At 54.0% G+C, this 25142-nt stretch overlaps 1 protein-coding gene across 2 annotated transcripts in view; it reads right to left on the bottom strand.

Annotated features, from left to right (window-relative positions):
• Positions 1-25142, bottom strand: part of OLFM1 (olfactomedin 1) — a 32290-nt gene that overhangs the window by 3645 nt on the left and 3503 nt on the right. Inside the window, exons 1-5 of one of the 2 annotated variants that reach the window (XM_048325218.1) lie at positions 17160-17538; positions 15194-15343; positions 9927-10082; positions 7320-7539; positions 1222-1328 (exon numbers count right to left, since the gene is read on the bottom strand). In XM_048325218.1, the coding sequence (XP_048181175.1) occupies positions 1222-1328; positions 7320-7539; positions 9927-10082; positions 15194-15343; positions 17160-17309 (783 nt within the window). In that variant the 5' untranslated portion in view covers positions 17310-17538. Of the gene's footprint in view, positions 1-1221; positions 1329-7319; positions 7540-9926; positions 10083-15193; positions 15344-17159; positions 17539-25142 lie in introns of those variants that run through there. The other variant, XM_048325219.1, reaches the window with a different exon arrangement.

The raw sequence follows: 25142 nt of genomic DNA on the forward strand, positions 1-25142 counted from the left end.
AGAGAGGCTTGGGAAGCTTCAGCTCCAGCTCGCAGCCTACTCGTACAACAAAAATGCACGGCAGAAAAAGGCATGCCTAAAAACATATCAAAAAACAGTGGTTTGAGACAAAAACCTCTGAAGACTCGGGAGGATGCGAACCACCAGCTTCAGCTGAAAATTATCTTAGTGCCAAGGGAAGCAGCAAACACAGCCTGAAGGGGACAATTCTGTCCCCTCTCTCGAGCAAAATGAGACGTGATGTGGGTAAAACCTCCCTGCCTCACCTCTAAGCAGGGTTTTATTTGGGCTGGAAGTGAAATTTTGCTTAGTAACCGTAAAATATGGAGGTGTTGAATTGGGGAACCAGTGCCAGCCAGTTGGCTGCTGGAGGGGACAACTCAAGTCACCTTCAAAGAAACCACCCAGGGGTGACTTCTCCAGAGCATCCCTCGTCCTCTCTTAGCTACAGAGCTGATACCAGGGCACAGCTCCCAGAATAGGTGCCCTGATCCAGCCCTTGCCGGTGCCTTTATCCTTTGAGGGATGCTGCATGCAGGAAGGAATTACAGGCAGCCAAGCTTTGTGCTTTTTGTTTTGTTTTGCTGCCTGCAAATCCTCAGCAAACACTCGAGATATTTTCCATTCCATCAGTCATGGGGAGCCAGGATTGATTTTCAGCCAGTTATTGGCCTCCTACCTCCTTGGGATCAAAATTGAATGGTCTGAATGGAAAAAAAAAAGAGACCAAAACAAAGCAAAACAAATCTCTCTCTCTGGCTGCAGTCAGTTAATTCCTCACAACAATGAGGGTGGAGGATGGAGGGCAAATGCAGGCAGATGACATTATCAGAGGCGCTGCCAGCAGAAGAGCAGCAGGGACCAGGACCACGGGTCCCTCTGCTCGGCCCCAGCTCCCTTCTGGCTGCTAAACACGGATTAGAAACCCAATACTTGATTTTTTTTCCCATGCAGACCTTGTGGTGACAATTCTGAGCCCGTGAACTCTCATCACTGCAATGAGTTTCACCTGCCCAGGAACCGGACCACTGCAGGGGCCGCTCAACTTCTCCTCATCCTCCCTCCCTGCGGATGCTCAGCCCCCTCCTGCTGCCAGCAGAGCCCTGTGGGATGAATGAGGACATTCCCCAGGTTTCCCAGGGCACGATCTGGGCTGTGAGGAGTGTTCACTGTCCTCAGCCACACTGCTGGGACACAGGCATGACGCTGTCACACCCTTACCTTGTTCTCTCCCTCGGGAGCCAGAGGATCCGTCATCCACGATCCAAACCGGGAGCCCGAGGTTTTAATTGTGATCGGGTCACTTATTCCCGTCAGCTTCCCACAGGCTGGAAAAGAGGGGAAGGCTGGTGAGCACATCAGCCCCGTGAGGGGCACGGGAGCCAGTCCCACCCACCCCGCTCTGCCCACGGCTCTGCCCTGCTGAGGGTTGGTTTAATTACAGGGAATTAGGTCAGGAACAAGTGTGGGATGTTTTTGTTTGTTTCACGCCTCTTGGTGACAATTGTCCTTATCGCTGTCCCCAAGAAAAGGAGCTTTGCTGAAGCAGCCGGAGCTGCGAATGTCACAGAATTGAGAATGAGAGCAGCGAGCCAGGGCTGAGCAGCCCGGCGGAGGAACGAGCTCAAGAGCTGCTCGCCAAGAGAAAAAGGCAGCCGTGCCTATTCCAGCCCTGCTGGAAACGTGCGTTTGTTACAGGTTATGAAGAGGAGAGAAAAGAGAAAGGTGGAAAATGGCACACAATAAAAACCTCCTCCCTGCAAAGGTCATTTAGCAGCCGCTTTCCCTGCTCCCTCTCGGGTTGCACACTTAGCAAACGCTGATGGATCCAGCAGCCAGCTCTGGGACAGGAACCCCAGCGCAGCAGGGTGAAGGTGGGAGCGTCCCGAGGATCCCTCAGCAGCTGCCCCGGGAATCCTGCCAGACTCAGCCTCACCACCACAGGGATGGGCACCGGCAGAGCGCTGCGAGCCAGGTTTGAGGCACGCTCAGGTGCTCCACGTCTGCTGAATTCAGGGAGCCAGCTCAGCGCCTCGCTGCGTTTTCAAGCCCTAAATAAGAGGGGAAACAGCAGCACCTCTCCTCCAGCTCGTTTCCCACCCCTGGCTCTGTCCCCAGCCCCCCTCTGGGGCTGAGCATGGATAGGAGCCTGCTCTGCAACGCCGCAGCCTCAGCTCGGAAGGTGCAGCCACATCCAAGTTCCTTTTCCCAACACCATCCCCAAGTTTCAGCAAAGCTGCCACTCTGGTTCCCTGCCTCACCAACATTTGAACGCGTGTGCAGTGAGGAGGGACAAGTGAGGAGATGAAAACACCTCAGGAGGGACTGGGGCTGGTGGCGGATGTCCTGTTGGGCAGGGAGAGCTCATTTAAAACCCAGACACACCCAGGGCAGAGCTGGTCCTGAGCAAGACAAGCTCAGGGCAGAGGCAACGGGGGACAGCCACCACCTGAAGTTCAGGAGGTGTTTCCTAACTTCTCCTTTTTGATGTGGAAGCCTCTGGCAGGCTGGGGAAGGGGAAGGTGGCAGTGCTGGGGTGAAGAAGCTGCTCTGGGTGCTGTGGCGGGCGGCACTGCGGTACTTGCTCAGCGGTACCCAGGGCTAGGCTGCAGGTGGGAGCCCCTGCAGGTGCTGCTGGAACACAGGGAGAGCTCTGCCAGCTCAGGACAAGGTCAGCCTGCTCCAAATTACCAATTAAAATCATAGGATGGTTTGTTATGAGGGACCACTAAAGGTCATTTAGTCCAACCCCCTGCAATGAGCAGGGATGTCTTCAAGCAGATCAGGTTGCTCAGAGCTCTGTCCAACCTGACCTTCATAGAATCATGGATTTGAGACCTTGAGTGTTTCCAGAACTCTGCAATCTCTCTCAGCTGCCTCTCTCCTTAGCCTGTTCTCACCTGCATTTTAATTGCTGATCAGACACATCCACCTGCTCCAGCTCTGAGCTGTGGCCAAAGGGATCCCCTTAGCCCAGGGCAGAAAACAGATGCAGATACTCCTGATATGCACCAGCAGGTCATGACCAAGGGGACCATCAGTGTTCCCACAGCCTCCAGACCCAGGCAGATAACGAGAGATGCCACCAAAAAGCAGAGATTTCCTAACACACGAGGCACAGGAATTTGCCCTCCTGCTGCACTCCAAACCTCTCAGCTCAGAGGGAGAGCAAAGTACTGGAGAAAGGATGCAATGGGTTAAAATAACAGATTTTAATGTCTCACAGGGGTCCAGCCTTCCCCTAATCCCAGATCTGCTCAGCGCTGCCTTCCATTATCGCAGCCCTACATTGCTGTCACTTTTATCTCTTCCTCCCATTTCCCTGGAGAGGAGCGTTGTATAAAAGCCCATTGATTTAAAAAAAAAAAATAGTTTAAAAAGAAAAAAAGCAGCAGCAGCTGATAAGGGTAAAGCAGTGTTGTTTGCAACATCTCCTACACGTTTAGCTAGAGGCACACACACCCCAGCTGCTCAGCAGCGCAAGGGGGTTGTTCTTACACAGGGCAGCGTGTTCTCTCTCCTGGTGTAAACCTATCCCAAGCTGCTGGGAGGGAATTTAACATGGATTCAAGATCCCTGCTTAGCTTTCCTGGGTTTGCCACCCAGGCGTGGCCAGTTCCAGCCCCTGGGATCCTCACCCACCTGAGGAGATCCACACCACACTCGGAATATCAGCAGCTGAGCCTCTTGCAAACCCAGCCTCCTGGTGGGATCCAGGAGGATGGGATGCTATGGGTATTCCAGGTCACTCAGGGACAAATGTGCCACAGAAAAGCATGTCCTGGTGCTCACCCAGGAGTCCAGGACACGGGAAACCTGTTGAGGAGCCACTTTTAGGGCCTCACAGAGGAGCTGCTTTCAGTCCTCTTTGCCCAGCACTATTCAGGTCCTTTTTCCAGGACAAAAATCAGCCTCTTCCCAAGTGTCCCTCCAGCCACCTGCCTCTGTCCTGCCCCCGCTGCAGCCCTGCCACAAAATGCATCCCCACAGAGCCCCTTCCTTCAGGAATTTTCCAGCAGGATCGGGTGCTGCTCCCCTCCCGCCGGTGAAAGCGGGCGCTCCCCTCCTCCCAGGATGCCAACACCTCCGCTCCAGATCTCGGATCCTGCCCACAAGTCCTGCTTGGCAGCTCACAGCAACTCCTCCACCAACGCACAGACACCAGCACCAGCTCCTTCTGGGCTCCGTGGCTCTGCTGCTACAGCTGGGATCTTTCCCTGCTCTGGCTTCCCAGGAAGCCAAGGACTGATCCCCCCATCCCAATCCAATCCCTCCACAGCAGGGATGGGGCTGTGGCAGCTGAGCTGTGCCTGGATCTTGCCTCTCTGTTGCCTGGCCAGGAGCACTCCAGCCCAAAACCATCAGGGATGGGGCTCCATCCCCATTCCCACACCAGGATTTTTCCCAAGACTCAGGGAAAGCTTGTGCTGCCTGAGTGAAATTCCCCCTTGATCCAAGGAGTGACAACCCCTACACTTCCTCTTAGGAACATTAATGGAAAGGCTAAAATCCCTGTATCAATAGGGATCTTCAGGAGTGTAAACAGAAACACAGATTGAAGCTGCCATTATTGATTTTCTTTTTTCCCTCCACACACATGCCAGGGTCAGGAAGTGTTTTCACTATTGATCCATCAATAATGCTTAGGAAACCCAAAATGCAGAACAGGACCTTGGCTAAGGAAAAGGCTGCTGCTCTGTCAGAGCTTCCTGGGAGCGGTGAACTGGATGGGAATGTGGCACATCCCTCCCCTGTCCTTGGCCTGTGCTTGTTGCAGCAGCTCCCTCACCCTGTTTGAGGCACACACACTCCAGGGCAGCAGCAAATCCCAGCTAAAATGTGCTCCTTGAGACATCAGTGAGCCCAGCTGAGCAGAAAACCTGCAGCAAAGTAAAATCCTCAGCAATCAGGGCTTCACTGTGTGGCAGCAAAGCATTTGTAAGGCTGTTATCTGAATTTAACTCAATTAACAACCATTTCCAGTGGTTTACATGCCACAGAGATAAACAGCATTGGAAATTCAATCCGTGCTGTTGCTTTTAAGTGACCAAATAAATCAGCCTCCTTAGTGAGCAGCAAATCCTCTGGGATGAACCTTTGTGAGGCACAGAACCCACCTCTGTGAGCATCCAGGGCTGCTGCGAGACAGCTGCCCTGACCCCACGGTCACAGACAGAGAGCAAGGGCAGGGAGAAGCCAAAAAGCCCAGCTAAAGACTTAAAAAGATTAAAAAAAACACCCAAAAGTTGCTAGACAAGGCTGCCTGCAAGAGCTCAGCATCCCTACCTGCCTCATTCTTATCTGGGCTACTGGTCCCAGCTGGACCTGAGCATGAGAGGATGGGATGAGTAGAAAGGGTTAATGGTCCAAGAGCAAATTCTATTTTTTCAGAGCCCTGAATGGTTTGGGAGCTACTCCTTAAAGCCTGCCCAGGGTCTGTGGGGGGACTGTCCCAGCTTCCCTGGCTGCACAGGGGCTGTGGGGGCCAGGGTGGCTTTGTTTAAAGAGCTGTCCCTGAGTTTAAAGTCTCAAATCCCTGCTCCTGCTGCTGCTCCCTCTCTCTATGACCCACAGCTCCTCCTCATCTTCAAGGGATGGGCTGAAGGCTCTGGGTGCAGCAAGGGGATCCCTCTTTGGGCAGCTTCTCCTCCTTCACCTCTGCCTTCAGCAGGGGCAGGATGAGAGGATCCATTTGCAGGGCAGAGCTGCCCTTGCTGGGGCTGTGGGGCTGCCAGGAGGTCTCTGTGTGCCCTTAGTCCCACCCCACCCTCCTGGGCCTGTTCTCCTTTCTTATCTTTCTCCCTTATCTGTTCATCCTTCCTTATCTTTCTCACTGCAGTTCTCTCATTCCTGCACGGTGCCCACCTGATAAAGCTCCAGGAATTAGAGACCAAGTCATGACAGCCCTGCTCATTCCTGTCCCCCGAGCCTTCATGGGGAAATTCGAGTGGGTGAGGGCACGGTCAAAATTTCCCTCCATCCCCAACCCTGCTGCCCTCCCTGGGACCATTGTGGGGTGAGGGGAGGGACAACAGAACGAGGCAGAAAGGCCCAGCCTGTCCTGCTCTCATCCCAAACCTGGGGCACCCGTGCTTGTTAATTAATGAGAAATCAAACGCTGATCTCTCTCTTGGCAGGGGGTTTTACCTGTCCCAGGGGTATCTTGGTGCCTGATTTGTAGTTCAAATCCAGATTTAAGTGGGAATTTTACTCTCTGAGTGAGATGGAGCCTACAAGGGATGGATCCCTACGTGGAATCACAGGATGGAAATGCAGGGGGAATAGAGGGGAGGTGGCTGCTCACAGAGGTGTGGAGGCACCTAGAAACAAGCAAAAGCAACCCCAGCAGCAGAGCCGAGAGAGAAACAAAGCGTTACCTTGCCAAGGATATAAAGTGCTCAGAAGAGATCTGATCTTCCACGAAGTTACCTGAGAGTGTAATTTCGTATGTGCTACCAAAATAGACTGCAGAGCAGTTAATGTGTTTGGATTATCTAAATGGCGTAGCAAGAAAGTCAATAATGGAAGGAGAAATTAAATCAAGTCAGAGCTGGCCCAACAAATGGTGCAGAGAGTCCTTGCAGCTGTGGAAGGCGGTGCCCTCCTCCTTGCCCCTGTGTTTGGGGTCACACACTGGGTTTGGCAACACGTGCTTTGGTTTGAGTCTCCCCACAACTGACCCACGGCTTTCAGTCAATTAAAACCCTCTGAATGAGGTTGGAGATGAATCCCTGGTGGTTTAGCAGCAGCCTGATGGAAATGGCTCCCTGCTCCCTCAGGGAACGGGAGAGGGAGGATTCGCATCCCGCACAAGGGCAGGACCGCACCGCGCCCCCGCGCCAGCTCCGTCATGCTCTGCTCCGGGGGGACTGTCAAGATGCAAAAAAAAGAAAGGGAAACGAGGGAAACCGAGGCACAGCCTGCACAGCCCCACACCCCCCACCACGAGCAGAGCCCTTTTCTGGCGGGCCAGGTCCAGGGATGCAGAAGCAAAAGGGGTGCAAGTGTTGGCTTTGCATAAGTGTGAGCTGCCACTTATGCAAGCGCCGCCCACACGCCCGCTCCCGGGGCAGGATCCTGAAGCGCTCACACCACGAGCAGCATTGCTCCTGCCAGTAATCCTGGGCAGGACTACTCCCAGGAGGAATGCTCCTGGTGGCGTAACTCTTGGCAGGATCGCCCCTGGCTGTGTGGAGCTCATCCCTCGCGGCCGGGCACGGCACCAGATGTCCAGCGGGGCATCTCTGCCTCCGGCCGGGATGCGTGCGTTGGCACCGGTGGTGTTGGAGCCAGGGCCACCATGGTGGTTCTGAGCCTACCTAATTTTTGCATGCATGCACGAAGCCTTTCTTCAAGATTTGACACTCTGTTCTGAAGCTCTTCGTAGTCATAGGCGCCAATCTCCTCCTGGAGTTCGTTTAGAACTGACGTCAGATTCTGGACCTCCTCTTTAAACTGCAATACCAATTTGGCATCGGCTTTGTACTCTTCCAACACTGGTATCAAAGGCCTAAGTTCCTCCATTTTCGCTTTTATTGCCTGCAAGGTTAAAATAAGCTCGGTTCAGTGCTATGCGTGCAAAAATCTGCAACACTCTGCCTTGACCTGGGTGCTTCCTATGGGAGCGAAATGTTCACATATCCCACAATTATTAGCATTAAAATTAGTTCACTTATTATTTTTGGTCCGAATGATGTCTTGGCAAGAACATATTAAACAGGCTGCAGAACACCAAAATATTTGGGAAAGGCCTTTATTTGTCATTTTTAGAATGCAACATCTTAGGGTTACATGCTTCAGATCACATACACAAAGAGTTGTTGTTTTTTTTTCTTTTTTTCTTTCCAAAAAATAAAAGAAAATAAGATATATATGCATTGACAAGGGTTTCAAACTATTCATGAAATGCATCTACAATTGCATGCAAAGGAAGATCTCGGTTGTGTGGTTCAAGGTTCCTTAGTGAGATATAGTGCTAATTTGGAAAATAATCAAAAAAATCAATGCATGGTGCAAAATGCTCTGTGGCCCTCTTTTCATGGTTACATGGGAGTGAACTGCTTCTTCAGTCACTGCAGCATTGAAAAAACTTGCTTTTTAGTTAGCCCTGTAAGCAAGAAAATGAAATACTGTTGAGGATCTAGCTCACTAACCTGCCTTATATAGATAGCCATTCATAGACAAATACTCTTATGGCACTAAAGAGAGAAAAAAAACCAACACAAGAGCTCCAAAGCACTCACAGTTTAATGCTGGCATTAGCAGGAACAAAATGCTGTGGCTGTTCTTTCAAATGCTGCTTTGGCAGCAAATTAGACAAAAATTCCTCGCTGGTTTCGAGCGGGGAACAGAAAAACAAAAGTCATTATCAGATGGATTTTGCAGAAATTAATTTTTTCCTTTTTTTTGGGTGTTTTTTTTGGTTGTTTTTTTTTTTTTTTTTCTCATTTAAAGGCTCAGAATGCAGCATTTTGTTGCAGATGCTCTGCTCCAGCAGCTAATGAGTAGACATTAATATGCATGCACCTACCCGTTAATGAAGCGTGTTAGAACACTCAAAATCCCTGGTGCTGCTCAAATTACAGTGGCCATGCTCCCAGCACCCAGGGCTGTGACATCTGCCTGTGTCCTGAAGCTTTTTGGGGCTGAACAGGATCAGGAACTGCTCCTCAGCCTCATTGCCTTCCTTCCCATCCATCCCCTCCTATTTAAGCCACGAGGTTTTTTCCTCCTGCGCTTTGCATGTGGGGAATGCTTTAATTTTATTTCATTTTAACTTCCCTGGCAGGCAATGGGGAGGGTTAAACTCATCAGGATGGCGGGGAGGGGGGGGAAAAACAATAATAACTGAAACAAAGAAATAATTAAATAAAAGGAACTCATGCTCAAGTCTTTCCATCCAGACTGCAGAGCTAAATTTAGGGTCCTGCAGTAACTGGAGATGGGGAGCGGAGGAGGTGGAGTTGGTGAAAAGTTTTAAGAACCATCTTCCCAGCTTTTTATGAGATAATTGTGGTATTTCAGTATTTAGCATTAAAAAAATCTGCTTTAAAATACCAGCCAGCTGCCTGCAAATGAGGGTGGGAATCAGCTGGGTGGCTGATCAGAAAAGTCCCCAAATTCCACCCGAAGTCTTCTCCATTTGATTTTTCATATCTATTAACCCACAGCACAGCTAAAATGTACAATTCCAATATTGCCCAGAACATTTTTTTTGGCAATTTCATTCGTTCTCAAGCAACTTCCTGAGGGTTTGGCCACTGCTCCCAGTGCCAGCTGCATTCCAGAGGCTGGCAGCTCCGCTACCCCTCTGCCCAGCACCAGGACACCACACAGAACCCATCACGAGGTGCTGTCTCTGCTGCCAACACCTTTAGCTCAAAACTGGACAAACTCCTGGAGATGTGCAGCTTGCCAGCCTGAGGACAGCTGTAATAATTGTATTTTTGGGTTTTTTTTCAGGTGGGGGTGATGTTTGATTGAGGAACTCCTGTCTCCAGCCACCCCGAGGGGAGCTGTGGTTTGGGGACAGCCCGCTGTGGTTTGCCACCTGCTGCAGGGATGGAAAGGGAGCCCCAGGTCCTGGGCTTCCCCAAGAAATGGGTGCTGGGTGTGGCCACAGAGGGGAACCCACCTCACCCAGAGCTCACCCAGAGCTTGGGTGTCTCCCTGCTGACCCCCCTGATGGATTCACCCTGCACTGCCCTATTCGGGGCACCCAGGTGGGTGTGGGAACATGGAGTTTGTCCTTTTACCCTATAGGAATGTGCAGGGCTGAGGATGTGATGCCACAACCTGGATCTGGCTGTGCTCTGGACAGGAAGGACCCCACAGCTGGTCCCCTCATGGGAACGAGCGCCACAGTCCCGTGCCCCCCGACAATTCCCTGGCCACAGCTCTGGTAGCAGTTTGGAAACCAGACCTACCTTAAACTGCCTTGCCAGGTGCTGCTTGTGGCTTTCTTCCACTTGCTTAAATTTGGATTCCAGTCCCCTCATCTGGTTTTCCATCTTCTCCACGTACTGTAGGTCTCTCTGAGTCCTCCTGTCCAACACCTCTATCGACTGGGACATGTTTTGCACCTGTCAGATGAGAAGGGACTCATTAAGAAGGTGCTGCCAGCAGCGAGGCAGCCCCCCTTGCATCCCAACGCTGACCTTTTCCACACTCTCAGCACAGCTAAAGGGCAATCAGCCCATGCATTATTTACTGCTTCATCAACAGCAGCTCCCAGATTACGACCCCGTGCTCCAAAACACAGCAAAACCCGTTTCATAAACATTTTTTTTCCTGCAGAGAAGAATTCAGCAATCCCACATGGAAATGAGGGGTGTAGTTGAGGTTAAAATGCATTACTCAGGCTGGCCTCTCTGAGAGGCACCTGAGGAGAGCTCAGAGGTGACGGCAGCACATCTGGCTGCGAGGCAAAGCTCCTGCCCAGGTGCTCATTTCCATCTCCTCGCGAGTGCAAACCTCACTGCCAGCCAGCAGAACTTCATTACCCAAGCAGCCTGCTCACACAGCATCGGCCACAACAAGCCCAGCGGCAGCGAGGGCATCCTGAAGGCGGGAAGCACCGGGGCACGCTTGGTACCCCACTGGTGCCCTCCCGCTCGGGAGCTTCGGCTTCCGGAGCCGCGCGGTGCCGCATTCCCGCGGCTCCCGCTTGGAGCCCATCTGGCCTCGCCAAGGGAATGATGCAAGGAGCTTGGCTGGGCTCACTGTGAGAAAACGAGCTGGAGGTGTGAGGAGGGGAGGGAAACGCCAGCGAGGCTGACCTGATTTTGAAGGTTGGCTGCCATCTGATTTATTAAGATATTCCCTCCTGTTTTGCAGGCTGGGAGAGGGGGAACAGAGCTCTGACGTCAGCGCCTCTTTAGCATCGAGCACTGAGCCATATTTAAGGGCTCTGCGGCGGGGCCGGATGCGTTTGTCCCACGGCGGGGACGTGCTGGGGCTCAGCCCACGAGCGCTGCTCCTGCCACCGCCACGTCACCCCCAGCAGTGCCACCACCGCGATGACGTCCGTGGGGAAAGTGAATCAGGCACCCAGCCTGCTGCTGCTGCTGCTGCGTCAGGGCCTGGCTTTAGAGCCAGCCTGCTTCCAATCTGCTCAGCTGTGGGTGGCTGAGCCAAACCCGAGCGGGAGCCAGCCCTGTCCCCGCGGATCTGCTCCCCGGGTGCCACATCCCGCTCGGTGCCACAGCCAAGCGCGTTTGGGTTGGCATGGGGAAGGAAGGAGTGGTGCAAGTGCTGGCAAATCCTGCTGGGGGGGGCTGGGACTTACCTCGAGTGGCAGAGTGAGGGCACGGCAGGACAAATGCCAACTGTGGTACCTCCAGCTTGGAAAAACCATCAAAATGCCCGCTGCTCATGCAGGATGACACCGAAACTATTACAGGGATCTTTTAAAAATGTATGGATGACCTGTGTGGCAAAGGCCAACAGCCTTTGGAGTGTTCTGTACAAGTGCTCCGGGGACCAGAGTGTTCCTCAGCAAAGGTGAAGCTATTTTCAGTCTCGGAGCCTCAGAGATGAACCAGCACCATCCTGACCCCCCCAGGACCTGCTCAGGGAGGTGTGAGGAGCAGGGAAGAGCAGAGCAAGGCAGGTTTGGAGGAGAAAAGAGCAAACCTGAGCTCAGCCCCAGGCTGGTCAGCTCCCATTAAGCTGTGCCTCCCCCAGGGAATGGGAGCTCTCAGTGGGTGTTAATTCACCTGGGCTGGATGTGGAGGAGTTTGAAGACCTCTCTGTGCCCTGATGCAGGAGAAGGGAAGCCTCAGACAAGCGTGGCTAGGCTGGCAAGCTACTTTTATTCCCAGTTATCCAGCCTATCCTTCGAGTTGAGCTGTATCTACCCAGCAGGATTGTTCCAAGGACCAGAGACAGGGATGACTTGTAGGGCTCATACGAAATTAATCTCATTTATTCCACCAGTGCCTAACCCCAGCTGGAAATAATCAGAAAAGAGCATTTCTCTAATGACAGACCAATATCTGAGTCTGCTGAGCAAGATTTTGAGGGGCTCCTTATGCTTTTTCTCAGGTGGTGGGAAGGGAGAGAGACTCTGCTCTTAGAGCATCTCGCTCAAGCTGCTGCCCTCAAACACCTCTGGAATGTTCCTGCTCCTCCCTGAAGCAGAGGAAAATAACCTCCTCACGTGCCCCTACACAGAGATGCCTAAAATTAGCAGCTGTGCTATTCTGGGGTGGATTTTACAAGCCCAGAGTGGGTATTTGTTGCCCGTGTTGTTTTCCATCAGGCAAGATCTGGGCCAGATTTGTAGGGAATGAGTCTCCCTCACTCCTGATCCCTGACAGCCCCGTGTGCTCCACCAGCTGAGGAGCTGCTTGTTTTCCCTCATTAGCATATTATGCCCTTGATCCAGCAAAGTGCTTTGGCACATGATTAGGTTTCAATGAGCCTGTTGGAGCTCAGGCTGAGGCGTGCACAGAAGTGCTCTAATGAACTCTGGCCTAAGGATGCTGCCTCTTAAATTCCCTCAGCTCCATCCATCAGTTGCAGTCCTCAAACATGGCCTGAAATGCTTTTTGCCTCCTCTCTCAGCCTGAAAGCTCATTTTCACCAACATAATGTGAGACAGATACCTGTGGCTGTCTGGGGGAAAAGAGTTATTTTTAGCAGTTGAAATAGGAAATTAATACAAATGAAGCTTCCAGTGCTGCTCTTGTCATCCTGTTTGACAAGGAGCTGTTTCACAGTTAAACCAGAGTTAACAGAGAGTCAATATTGGCCTGGTGACCTCAGTGAGGTTTGTAAGGTCAAATCCATGGTTTAAACCCTGCTCAAGCTTCCCTGTGGATCAGCCTTTCAGGCCAGCTCCAAAAGGGCTGTTCTGAGCCCAGCTTTGGGGTTTCAGCTGGGATGAACCTTTAGCCTTGGGGAGCTGCATAAACTGGTGGAGCAAGAGCAAGAGGAATCTTGAGGGAGATTTTTCAAGGTCTAGGGAAAAAATCAGCAGAGAAATGGACTCAGCTGATGGCCCAGGATATGAAAAGTTCATCTTATAAGGTCTGTGGAAGGCAGAGTGATGGCTCAGATGCCACTTGTCCCCCTGTACACACCTGGGAGCGACTATCAGAGGAACAAAAAGAACTGTTAAATCTGGGAATCAGCACTGGCAAAGAGGAAGAAGCAGAACCAGAAATGGTTTCACCATCAGAGGAGGAAGTCCTGCCTGCTAAGAGGGCCAGAATAAATAAATAAATAAACAAACAAACAAACAAATAAATAAATAAATATCCACTTGGAGCTCAAACTTAATCTGTTGATGAGCAGGACTGAGGTGATGTCTTGGTTTGGGCGCAGTCCAAGGCCTGGGCTCAGCACCTGACACATGTAAGGCTGGAAGGACTCCGTGTACTCCAGCCAAGGATGAGCTCAGACACCTCGAGTGTCAAACCATGGGCTGAACACTCTGTGCAGTGTGAGCAGCCCTGGCTGCCCTCCCCTCCCCTCTTTAACCTGTCAGGATGCCCAAGACTCATTCCCAGCCACAGGAACTGCGGTTCCTGCACAGATCCTCATCCCTGTGAACTGAGCATGGATGGATGGCAGCTCTGAACTTCAAAATTCCAAAAGATTCTGCATGGAGACTTCCCCTGCAGATGCTGTAATTGCTTTGTGCACACACACACAAATGCAGCTGACTCCTTGCAACACCTCATCATTTCCACAGGTGACTTCAGGCCTGCTCCTTGGAAAATCCAAGCACAATTAACTCCTTGTGCTGCTTCCTCTGCTGCCAGGGAGAAACCAGGAGCTGCAATTTTCCCCCCTCACAAAGCTAGGGTTAGAATGTCAGCTGAGGGAAGGAGTTCCCAGGATTAAAATCCTTCCTGGGAAGCTGGAAGCCCTGCTCTGCAGTTGTTTTTTCCTACAGGGATTATCAGTTCAGCCTCCATCAAGATCAGCTGTCTGGCACTAAGAGCCTACTCCTTATTTTGGGGTTTTTCATATAGGTTAGCGTGGGAGTGAGATGCAGACAGATTAGCAGGCAGGTAACATACCCCAGAACACATGCCCAGAAATCCTGCTCCTCCCTCACTTTTTATCCATTGGCAGCCAGAAAGCTGCATTAAAAAAAAGCCCCACCGAGCACTTCCACCCTCTCCTGATGTTATCCCAGGTCTCCCATTCCCAACTCCTGCCCATCAGCAGATGGCATTGGGTCAAATCCTGCTCGTTTAGAGGAGTTCTGGGAACACAGTGGCTCTTGGACACCCCTGTGAGCTGTTGATAAATCCTGCTGCCTCTCAGGCAGATGCACCCAGGGCGTTATTGCTGCGAGGAAGAAAAGCTTGAGTGGGATTATTTTTAGCAGCCTCTGACAACCCAAAGAATTGTTTTAGGGCTGAATGTTTCCTGGCTGGCTTTATTGCCCTCAGCACATGGGGCAATCAGTTAAGTGGAGGTTTAATATTGTGATAGGGAATTAAAACAGCAGCTTCCCCCAAAGCAGCAGGATGGAAACTCTTTTGTCATGCACGGCACAGGCCAATATAGCATTAGGGCACGGGGTTTAATTCTGTACCCAGCACAGGAGCCAGCTCAGCTTTGCAAGAGAAGAGCACAATTTCACATGAAACAGCATTTTCTCACTGAAATCTGTTACCTGGAAAATTTCTTGTTATTGGGGATGTTTCCCTAATGAGATTCTTTGCTCTCTTTGGACAGCAGACTATTAAAAACTAATCAAGAGGATGTCAGCATTAGGAAGAAAAGCACTAAGTGTCATCTCTGTGCTACCTGATGGCAACAGCTTGCAGGGTTTTACTTGACCTTTTAAATTCCACCTTGCCTAGCAAAGCTTGGCTTTGGGCTTTTAATTCTCTCTCCTCTCCTGTTGTTGAGGCTGCTTTGACACTGCTTGTGCCAACGGAATGAAAAAAGGGGAATTTTTTTATTTTTTTAGGGTTTTTTTAGAGATACAGTTCAATATTGGTGCTTTGATCTCAGCAGTTTTACCTCGACCTTAGGCCAGGCTTTCCTCTCAGAAAACACTTGAGAGATTTCTCCTCCTGCCTGCAGCTGATTATTCCCCACTACACGCACAGGGACAACTACAGCACGGAAAACCCATCCCAAGGGGCCTTCCCTGGAAACCAAGGCTCAGCTCAGGTTTTTACCTCACCAAACCAAACCACTTTTGCCAGAAGAGGCCAAGCATTACCTTTTCTAGGAGTTGTCTCAGCTGCTTTGTCCTGGCGTCACGCGAGCACATCGTCTGCTGAGGTGCCACCACTGTGCATATACAACGTCCCTCGCTGTCCTGGGCAGAGCTGTACACCTGCCAGCTTTCCTCTGGGTTGGTAGGCAACACCTAATTAACACAGGGAAAGGTGGGTTAATGAAGCAGGGGAGGCCTGGCAGGGCTGTGGGAGGTGAAGGGGAATGAGAGAAGGAAGCAGGACGGCCGTGGCAGAGAGCGGAGCTGTGCTGGAGGCTCCTCCGAGGGCCCAGCTGGCAACATTCACTTGGAATGCAAAAATATGGATTGGGGACAAATCAAAGAAGGGGCTGAAAAGGAGAGCAAGAGCTGAAACACCAAGTGGGAAAGCGTGGACACACGGAAAGCCGGCCAGCAGCGAGAATTCCGGGTGCTGGACATCGCTGGGCTCATCGGGGTGGGGACCCCGGGCCCCGCTGTGGTGACAGAGCACTTGGCGTGTCCTTAACACCGGGAGAGGGACGTGCCCGAGGCACCAGGGAGGGCACAGTGTCCTGCTGAGGGCTGAGCACTGCTCTCCCCGCTGCAGAGCCCTCCCGGATCCGGCAGCTCTCCCGAGCGCACGGACACCGCGAGTTCCGATCCCCCCTTTTCTCTGCCAGACTCCCCCGGCGATGAGGAGCTTCACCAGACAACACTTCCCTCCATTCCAGGCAGGGAAAGCCCGGAGCCGTGCCCCGTGCACAATTCCAGCAGGGATGGGATGCAGTTTGGAGGAACCAGCAGTGCCTGAGCTTCCAGGACACGCCAGGGAAGGGAGCCCAGCCCCAAACACGGCGCATTCCCAGCCCCTCGTGCTCCCCAAACCTCTCCCATCTTAATTTTCCTTTGATCTCGCGGCACGATCCATGATTTAATCCCAGCCCAGCCTCGGAGCACTTTGAAGGTGTCACAGTGTCCCCAGCCAGAGGGGGAATGTTCTTTGCACCGTTTCACTACGGAACAAATCACCGTGCAAATGCCCACGGTGACAGACATGCCCAGGCAGATGCACAATTGGATTCCCTGGCTTCAAACAACCGGGGGGGCGGGGGGGAAATAATAAATGGATCTCATAAACCCTGGTAACATGGAAAAAGAAAAAAAATTCCCAGCTTCATTCACTCAGCAGCACAACCACGGCACGAAATACTCCGGGAACAGCAGAGCTGCAACAGCAGAGTTCCGTCAGAAGGCACGAGCGTGCAAGCCTGCAGGAGGAAGGTGCCCGATTTTCCCTGCTCAGGGAAGACAGACACACAGACGGGAATGGTTTTCCCAGCCATTCCCAAAGTGGGAAGCTCAGGCACAGCCCCAGCCCTCCAGCAGAGCAGGGACAGGGGACGCCCAGCCCCACCGCCACACACGGCAACTTCCCGGCTGCATCTCCATCGCACCGAGGACGGACCGGGGAGGGAGGCAGGCGGAGGAGCCTCCCGGGACTCGCACCCGCTGTCCCGGCGGCTTTCGCAGCGGCGACGAGGGAAACTTTGCATCCCTTTGGCTGCAGGGACGATGCGGGAGGGGGCAGCCGGGTCGCCCCCAGCCGTGAACGAGGGATGGCTGAACCGGAGGAGAGGAGGGGAGAGATGCTCCCTGCACCGCCACTCCATCTCCTGCCAGCACTCCCGGCCCCTCACCGCCCCGTCCCCGCTCCTGCACCACCGCGGGGGACACTTTGCGGCGATGTCCCCGAGGGGCGGCGATCCTGCCCCTCCCCGGGGCGCTGCGGCTCCTGCAGGGAGGGACCCCCACGGCCACTGGGACACCTGGGCAAGGAGAGATGTGACAGCCCGGGGGACACCCAGGCGGGGAGGGACTGGGCGGCGGCGGGGAGCAGCCGCAGGGACGCTCCGGGATGCGGGGACGCTCCGGGAGGCAGGGACGCTCCGGGCAGCCCTCCCCGTGCCCCGCCGCCCCCCGCACTTACTCCGGTGCTGCGGTCCAAGGTGCCGCCCGTGGCCGCCGTGAGTTTGGTGGTGTTGAGCCCCACGAGGGAGGGCAGCGTCTGCGACATCCAGTTGGTGATCATGGCCATGGTGCTGAGGACGACTCCAATCTTGAGTAAAGGCACAGACATGTCTGCGGGGGGGGGCGGCAGGCACCCTTCATTCTGCACCGGCGCCGGGCTCCATGCCGCTGGGTTCGGGCTGCGCCAGCCGCCCGGCCGCCGCCGCCGCTCGCCGCCGGCCCATCGTCCTCCTCCGCCGCCCCGCCGCCCTGCCCGGCGCTGCTGCTGCTGCTGCTGCTGCCGCTGCTGTGCCCGCAGCCGGACCGAGCGGGGCTGGCTCCCTGCGCCCGCCGCCGCCGGGCGCGCCCCAGCCGGAGCGAGAGGCTGCAGGAGGCGGGACCGGGGCGGGCCGGCACCGGGAGGGAGCGCCCAACCAGCCGAGGACACTGCGGTGGGCGAGGGAGGGAGAGGGAGGGGACAGGGAGGGAGGTTTGGGGATGGGGGAGCGCAGGGAGGGAGGGGAGAAAAGGGTTGGGGAGAAGAGAGTGGGAGAAGAGGTTTGGGGGAAGGGGTGTGGAAGGATGGAGGGAGGAAAAGATATGGGGAGAAAAGATGAGAAGATAAGAGATCTGGGGATAAAAAATTTGGGGAGAAGAGATCTGGGGAAAGGGGAGAGAAGGGAAGATGACAAGAAAAATTATGGGGAGAAAAGATTCGGGAACCACGGAGTGGAGGGAAGGAGAAAAAAAAAGATATGGGGAGAAAAGATTTGGGGAGAAGAATTGGGAGAGAAGGTTTGCAGAGAGGGAAAAGAATTGGGAAGGAAAGGTTTAGAGAGAAAATGTTTGAGGAGAAAGAATTGGGGACTGAGCAGAGGCAAAAGGGCCTGGGGAAGGGAGAGAGATTTGGGGAGAGGGGAAAAGATTTGGGAAAGGGGGAAAAACTGGGGAGAGAGAAGAAGATTTGAAGAGATGGATAAATGGGGTGGGGGGAAAGGAATGAGGAGAGAGGGAAAGAATTGGAGAGGAGGCGGAAAGGATTTTGGGGAGGAGGTGGAAGGGATTTTGGGGAGGTGGAAGGGGTTTGGGGAGGTGGTGGAAGGGGTTTGGGGAGGTGGTGGAAGGGGTTTGGGGAGGTGGTGGAAGGGGTTTGGGGAGGTGGAAGGGGTTTGGGGAGGTGGAGGAAGGGGTTTGGGGAGGTGGAGGAAGGGGTTTGGGGAGGTGGAAGGGGTTTTGGGGAGGTGGAAGGGGGTTTGGGGAGGAGGTGGAAGGGGTTTGGGGAGGTGGAAGGGGTTTTGGGGAGGTGGTGGAAGGGGTTTGGGGAGGTGGAAGGGGTTTTGGGGAGGTGGTGGAAGGGGTTTGGGGAGGTGGAAGGGGTTTTGGGGAGGTGGTGGAAGGGGTTTGGGGAGGTGGTGGAAGGGGTTTTGGGGAGGTGGTGGAAGGGGTTTGGGGAGGTGGTGGAAGGGGTTTTGGGGAGGTGGTGGAAGGGGTTTGGGGGGGGTCGCGGCTCCCCCGCTGCGGCGCTGTGGCTCCCCCTGGCGGCTGCGGGCGGCGCTGCGGGCCGGGGTCCCTCGGTGGTCGCGGGGACCCAGCGGGGACACAGCCGGGACACAGCCGGGACACAGCGGGGACCCAGCGGGGACACAGCCGGGACACAGCGGGGACACAGCGGGGACACAGCGGGGACGAGGAGCCGGAGCAGTTCCCCGCGGTGCCACCCGCAAGGGCCGCACAGGCCCGCGGGCTGGGGGACCCCTGCGGGTCCCCTGTTGTCCCCAGCCCCGTGGGCTGTCAGAGCATCCCCCACGCCCCCGATTGTCACCTCCTGCCACGACAGCACGTCCTCAGCACGAAGGAGAAACCAAACCTGCCTGCCCTGTCCCTGCTCCCGCCTCATTCCCAGCACAGGAATTCCCTACCCAAGGATGCCAAGGGCACACAGCCTGTCTGGCCAGCCTGGAATGTCACCTGGGCTTGGTCACCACTCAGGTGTCCCAGAGCTGCCCTGGTGACTTCAGAACCAAAATCTCTGACCAAGAACTCCGCAGTTCCTGTGCATCCTTCCCTGAGAGAACCTTGACACTCCCTGGGCAAAGCAACACAGAAATGAATCCCCTGTCTCTCTCCAGAGGGCAGAAGTGACACCCCTCACTTTGCTGGCACAGCCCCAACCTTGACATGGGTGCAGGAGACCCTGAACTGTTCCACGACCCCAGAACCCCCAGCCTGGCTGGTCCCGGGAGCCACCACATTCCCACTGGAGTCTGATCAGCCCAGCCCCAAACCTGACACATCCAGAGCTGCTTTTCCAAGGGCAAGGATTCCTGGAGGTCTGTGTCTTCACAGCCCTTCCCCAGGAGCTGGCTGGGGTACATCTGAGGGGCACCCCGAAGCCCTGACCCACTGGTACTTCCTCAGCACCCAGGTGATGTACAGAGCACACTCCAGCAGGGAAGCAGGAAGCCCCGAAATGCAATCCCTGCTGAGCTGGCCTGTCCCACCTCACCAGGACCTCATCCCTCACTGGGGATGTGGCCCTTGGTGTGGGATCATCCCAGCACAGCCAGGCTGGGCAGAGGGAGCAGGACCAGGACAGCCCAGTGGAGCTGTTCCTGCAGGAAGAGCTGGGAGCTCCTGGAACACACTGAAATAAAGCACATTGAGCAATTCCACCAGGTGGAGAACACGAGATGAGTTCGAGCAGGAGCGCTGATGCCAGCTCGGATCCTGTCTGTGACAAGCCCGTGGCACAGCAGGGCACTGGCAGCCGGTTTGTGTCAGGCTGCAGCAGCTGAAATCCCATCCCTTCCCTCGCTTTCCAGCACCCTCCATCCCTGTTACCTTTCACCCTGCCCAGCTCCAATCCAGGTGAGCCAGCAAGCTGCTGGAATCCCGAAGGAAACCCTCCTGCCCTTCGAATCCCACAGTCCTGCGTTGGGAATACACAAACTGCCTCCACCCCATGGAATCAGCTTCTCGCAGCCCAACCATCAGCATCGCACAGCAAAACTGCTGCTGGGTGTGCAGTGTGGTACCTGTGGGGTCAGCACCCAGCAGCTGCTTCACGGGCTGCAGCAACAAGTTCCTCAGGCAAAAAAACCCTTGGACGGATTGCACCTTTTAGAAAGAATCCCAGCTTGGCTCCAGCTCAGCCTGTGCTGCTCTCCCAGGTGCTTCTGCTGTGCTCAGCACTGTGGCAGCCCAGGCCCTGATTGCTTCTCTGATCTCCCATCATATCAAACGCTCGAGTGCTGCACTTAAATCATCCCAGAGTTCATTCAGGAAAAGAGTTTGTCAGTGAAGTTCATCCCTCGTATTTGTCTGTTCCAGACACATGCAAAGGAATTAGTCCTATGGACACTTTAATATTTAAATTATATTAAATAAAGGCATTATATTAAATTATATTAAATAAAGGCACTCCTGTGCCCTGTTCTGGATTCAGTGGGGGTAAGAATCACTCCTGTGCCTCGCCCTGGATCCCACCTGGGCTGCAACCTCATTTCCCAGCAGTGCATGCAGGTGATTTCATTCACATTCCCTTCAAATGCTTTGCCATGATTAAAGCTCTCCCAAACAGGCAGAAAAGCACCGAGAGAGGAGCAGCAGCCACAAGGCCCTGCTAAGGAGGGGGCCCATTACTGGGAATCTTTTCCCATGGATCGTGCAGGTGGAGGGAGGCAGAGCTGCTCTGCTTCCCTGGAGAAAAGCCCTTCATGTCAGTTGAAAGAGGAGCTGTACCTGTAATAATGGGGGGAGAGAGAAATCCAGGGGATTTTCTTTCTTTCTCCTGCTTTCAGTGTTTATGAAAGAATCAAAAGCAGCACTTTAGGGGGGAATTTTTTTGTTGTTGCTGCCACGATTAAGGGAGTTAAGGAAGGGACATCAAAATGTTCTTCCAGACCTTTTCAGGAAGTTCTTAGTGGATCAGTAACCTGCCAGGAGCAGGATGGTCCTGAGCCCATGGGGCAGAGAGCCACCACCCTTCCCCAAGGCATGACCATGGAAGCTGAGCCAACTCCAGCTGCTCCAAGATGGAAAAAGGCTCCCAGGAACGCTGCTGTTTCCCTTTTTCAGGGATGAAGGGCTGTGCAGAGGGAGGAATTGGTGGTTGCGGGTGTGTGATGAGCTGTATCAAGCATGACAATGACCTTTGTCACTCAGTGCCTGACACAGGTGACGTGCAAGCACAGAGACTCTGCCTCACCCCAATCATCTGCCTGGTTTTAAAAGCCCAGCATGGCAAAAAAATTAATAAACTGACCAAAAATCCAATGAATTTGATGTGGGAGACCTGCCTCTCCTCATGCTGAAGCACAACAGCAGAAACAAGGACGAAACCAAGAAGGAAGAAACTCAGGTGACCCTGTTTGACCTGATGGGGCTTTGCAGAGCACAGCTGGATATCGATCCTTAAAAAGCAACTTCCCATCACCACAGCTGCAGGAACCCCTCCAGCCCCACTCCTGCTGAGCTGGTGGAGCTCACCTTTCTCCTGGGCACTTCGGGGTTTTTGCACGAGAAAACCCTTCTGCTGTCACTGTTTTTGTTGTCCCCGTGCACTGGCTCTGCGTCCCCTCCCACGAGCGCCCCCCAAAAAAAGAGGGGCTCCAGGACTGCCCCCTCCACCCCTCTCCTGCTGCCAGCAGAGAGCAAACAGCAGGGAAAGAAAAGAACTGCTCGAGGAACAAAAGATCCTTTTGGCATTCATATATTCCGAGCAGAGAAAGAGCAGCGACGGGAGATAAAAGCGGGGAACAGGGTTTTCCAAAACAGCTGCCTGGTGGAAAATTCCGCTGCCGGGAAGGGATAACGCAGAGCGCGGCTCTGTGCCCACAGCAGCCCTGCGAGGGTCAAGGTGTGCGAGCGGGGACAATCCCCGGCTGGCAGCGTGCGGGACACGGCGGTCGCTGTCTCCCTCTCCTGGCTGGTTCAGAGAAGAGGTGCCGAAGCTCCTGTTGCTCCCAAGTTCTGCTGGGGATGGTATCCAGGCACCCCGAGCAGAGAATTCCTGTTGCCTGCACGGTGGGAGGAAGGGAGCTGCTCTAAAACGCACCCCAAACCTTGCTGGTGCTCCCAGCTGGCTCGGGGAGCCTTGGGGACACCTCAGGTGACGCCCCAGGAGGATGAGGCCAGCTGAGCTGGCTGCCCCATGAGGGCAGTGCCCTTCCCAGGGCTGGCAGCTCCTGTCCTGGCAGCACAGGACTCGGGAGTTTGGCCGGGCACTGTAAGGGTCACTCCGTGGTGTGTGGTACAGCCCAGCTCCTGCTCTTTCCAGCTCCTCCTCTCCATCCCGGACACCTGTGGGGTGGGCTGGGCACTCTGGGGTCTGTCCTCTCTGGGAGGACCTGGCTGTGGAACTTCTGGGATCCTCATTAAATGCTTGGATTGAGATTTTCCTCCCTCCTGCAGCTGCTGGAGGGGCTCTGAACCATCCCTTTGGAGAATTTTCTGCCTCCACTGACCCTTTCCATCTCTCCTGGATTCCTGATCGATGCCAGCCTGCCCCTGTGCCAGGAGCTGCTGCACCCCAAGGGGTGTGCAGGGAGCAGGCGAGCTGTGGGGTGGAGAGAACCCAAAAAAACCCCAAAAACTAGGCTGAGGGGCTGTGCCCTCTGGCACCACAGAGCTGCTGAGGGCTGCGGGGTGCTGAGGGATGCTGGGCAGGGGCTCAATGCTGAGGAGACAGAGATGCCAGCCTGGCCAACTGCTGTCTGTCTGTCTGACCTGTCCTTCTGTCCTTTTGCTGGGATATTTCACTGAGAACCTCCTGGCATTCCTCAAAGTTTCCTCAAGAGCAGTGTGGTGCTCCCACATCCACCACCCCGGTAATTATGGGAGCCACACAGGAAGCAACACCTTCCTGGAGCAGGCAGGTATGGAACATTTAGGGCTTCTGCAAGGGGGAAAAAAAACCTCTAACCCTAAGCCTGGCCCTGCCCTGGGGGCTCTCTGTGCCCTCTGCTTTCTGCCCATATGGGGACAGGCCTGGACTCTGCTCTGGGCAGAAGGAGGATGTTTCTCATCTCTTAATAACCCTTTCATCCCTCATTCCCTTTTGGAGGAGGTATCCAGAATGCCTCCAGCCTGTCCTGGGGGGCAGCTGGGCAGCCACACCCTCCTGAGGGAACAAACCCTTTGTACCCCTCCCCTCTGGGGCACAGCACAACCTCTGCTATGTCTGCCATGGGGCACCTGTACCTCAGCAGGTCTCAGCTGCCACAGCTATAAATGGCATCGGGTTTCCCTCATTTTTGGGTCGCACTTCCAAACATCCTGGGTTTTTTTTGCCTGGTTTTTGTCACTCTTGTGCCACCACCACTCGCACAAACCTCACTGGACGCTGTCACATCGCAGAGGGGGCTTTTCCTCTCATCATGGGAGGGTAGAAATGGACAGAAAATAAAAGTGAAGAAGGAAAGAAAGTGGTAATTTAAGATGCCAGAGAGTGACTATGATGAAGGGGATCACTCCTGGCAGAGCTCCAAGTGAAAACTGTGGCTGACTCCAGGAGCAGCCACATTTTGGGATCAGGCAGCAAAGTGAACTCCCAGCTCTGGACACTCCCTACCCCTGCATGAAAAACACTCCAAAACATCTCCTTTCCTTTGGGAGAAAGAACTCTGGAAGGAAACATCCCCTTCACAGGGTTTCAAGTCACTAAACCTGCGTTTAGCTAAAGCTGCTGTTGACTTTAAGCCCAGGATCTCCCAGCAGGTGCCAAGACCTGTGAGAGCCTCTGGGGCAGAGCAGAGCCATCAAAGCCAGCCCAGCTTTCCCAGGTTCCTGGTTTTGGATGCTGTGGTTGGGGAGGAGGATTTTTCTGGCACATTTCCCTGGGTCAGGCACGCGCCTCCAGTCACAGAGTGACTTCCCAGGGAAGAATTGCTCTGGGTCTCGCTTTCTAGCAAGCACAGCTCTGCTCCTGGCCCAGGGCTGAATCCTGGTATTGTCCCACTGTTATCCTTCCAGCATAAGGGCGGGCTGGGAATCAGGACTTGGGTCCTGAGCAGAGAAAAAGGGGCCCTGAGAACAGAAAAAGGGTCAAGACTCTGACTAAAATCAGTCTGGAGACTGGGAGCAGGGCTCAGCTCCAGGAGAGCAGGAACAACCAACAGCTACAGCCTACAAAAGCAGGAAAATCAGGACTTGCAGCTGCTCTTCCCCCCCGTTTGGGATTTGCTGGTGCCTGACTGGTCCCCTGCCTAACTGGGCCATCCTCACAGGTATCCCAAAAAGCCTGACAGGCCACAAATCCCAGCTGGGCACTCCTGGGCTGTCCCTGCCTTGTTCCCTTTTGTTGGTAGCTCCACCAGAGCAGAGCCAAGACAACGCTTCTCCCTCCCAACTCCAGAAGGAGCTTTCCCCGCTGCCAGCACCGTGTGCAGCCCTCCTCTGCTTAATTCCCTCTGATAGTAATTAGTTTTGTATTACGTATGATGCTAATACTGATTACAAGGACTGATAACTCGAGCAATAAATACAACCCAGGGCTGGAAATTACCTCTCGTTTTTATTGGTTTGAGCTGAAGTTAGCGAGACGAGACACAAATTGGTTTATGAGACGAGGCAGCTGCCTCCTGTTCCAGGCTGCAGATTTGCAGCTTAATCCTGCCCCCCTTCCACGTGTCTCCCTGAGAGACTGGCACCAGAGAGCCTGGGCACCAAACTGGGCACTGGGAAGTTCTCCATGGGCAGAAGGGAGCTGGGCTGGGCATTGCTGAGCCCTGGCACGGCTCTCCCTTCCCCTGCAAACAGCTCTGAGAGGGACCTGAGGTGTTTTTATGAAAATCAATGGCTAAATTAATATAATTAATATTTTTATGGATTTTTTTTCCCCTTGCATAAGCCCTAAATGTTTCATACCTGCCTGCTCCAGGAAGGTGTTGCTTCCTGTGTGGCTCCCATAATTACCGGGGTGGGGGATCTGGGAGCACCGGAGGAAACTTTGAGGAATGCCAGG

Source organism: Corvus hawaiiensis, chromosome 21, assembly GCF_020740725.1.
Source record: "Corvus hawaiiensis isolate bCorHaw1 chromosome 21, bCorHaw1.pri.cur, whole genome shotgun sequence".
Classification (NCBI taxonomy): Eukaryota; Metazoa; Chordata; class Aves; order Passeriformes; family Corvidae; genus Corvus; species Corvus hawaiiensis.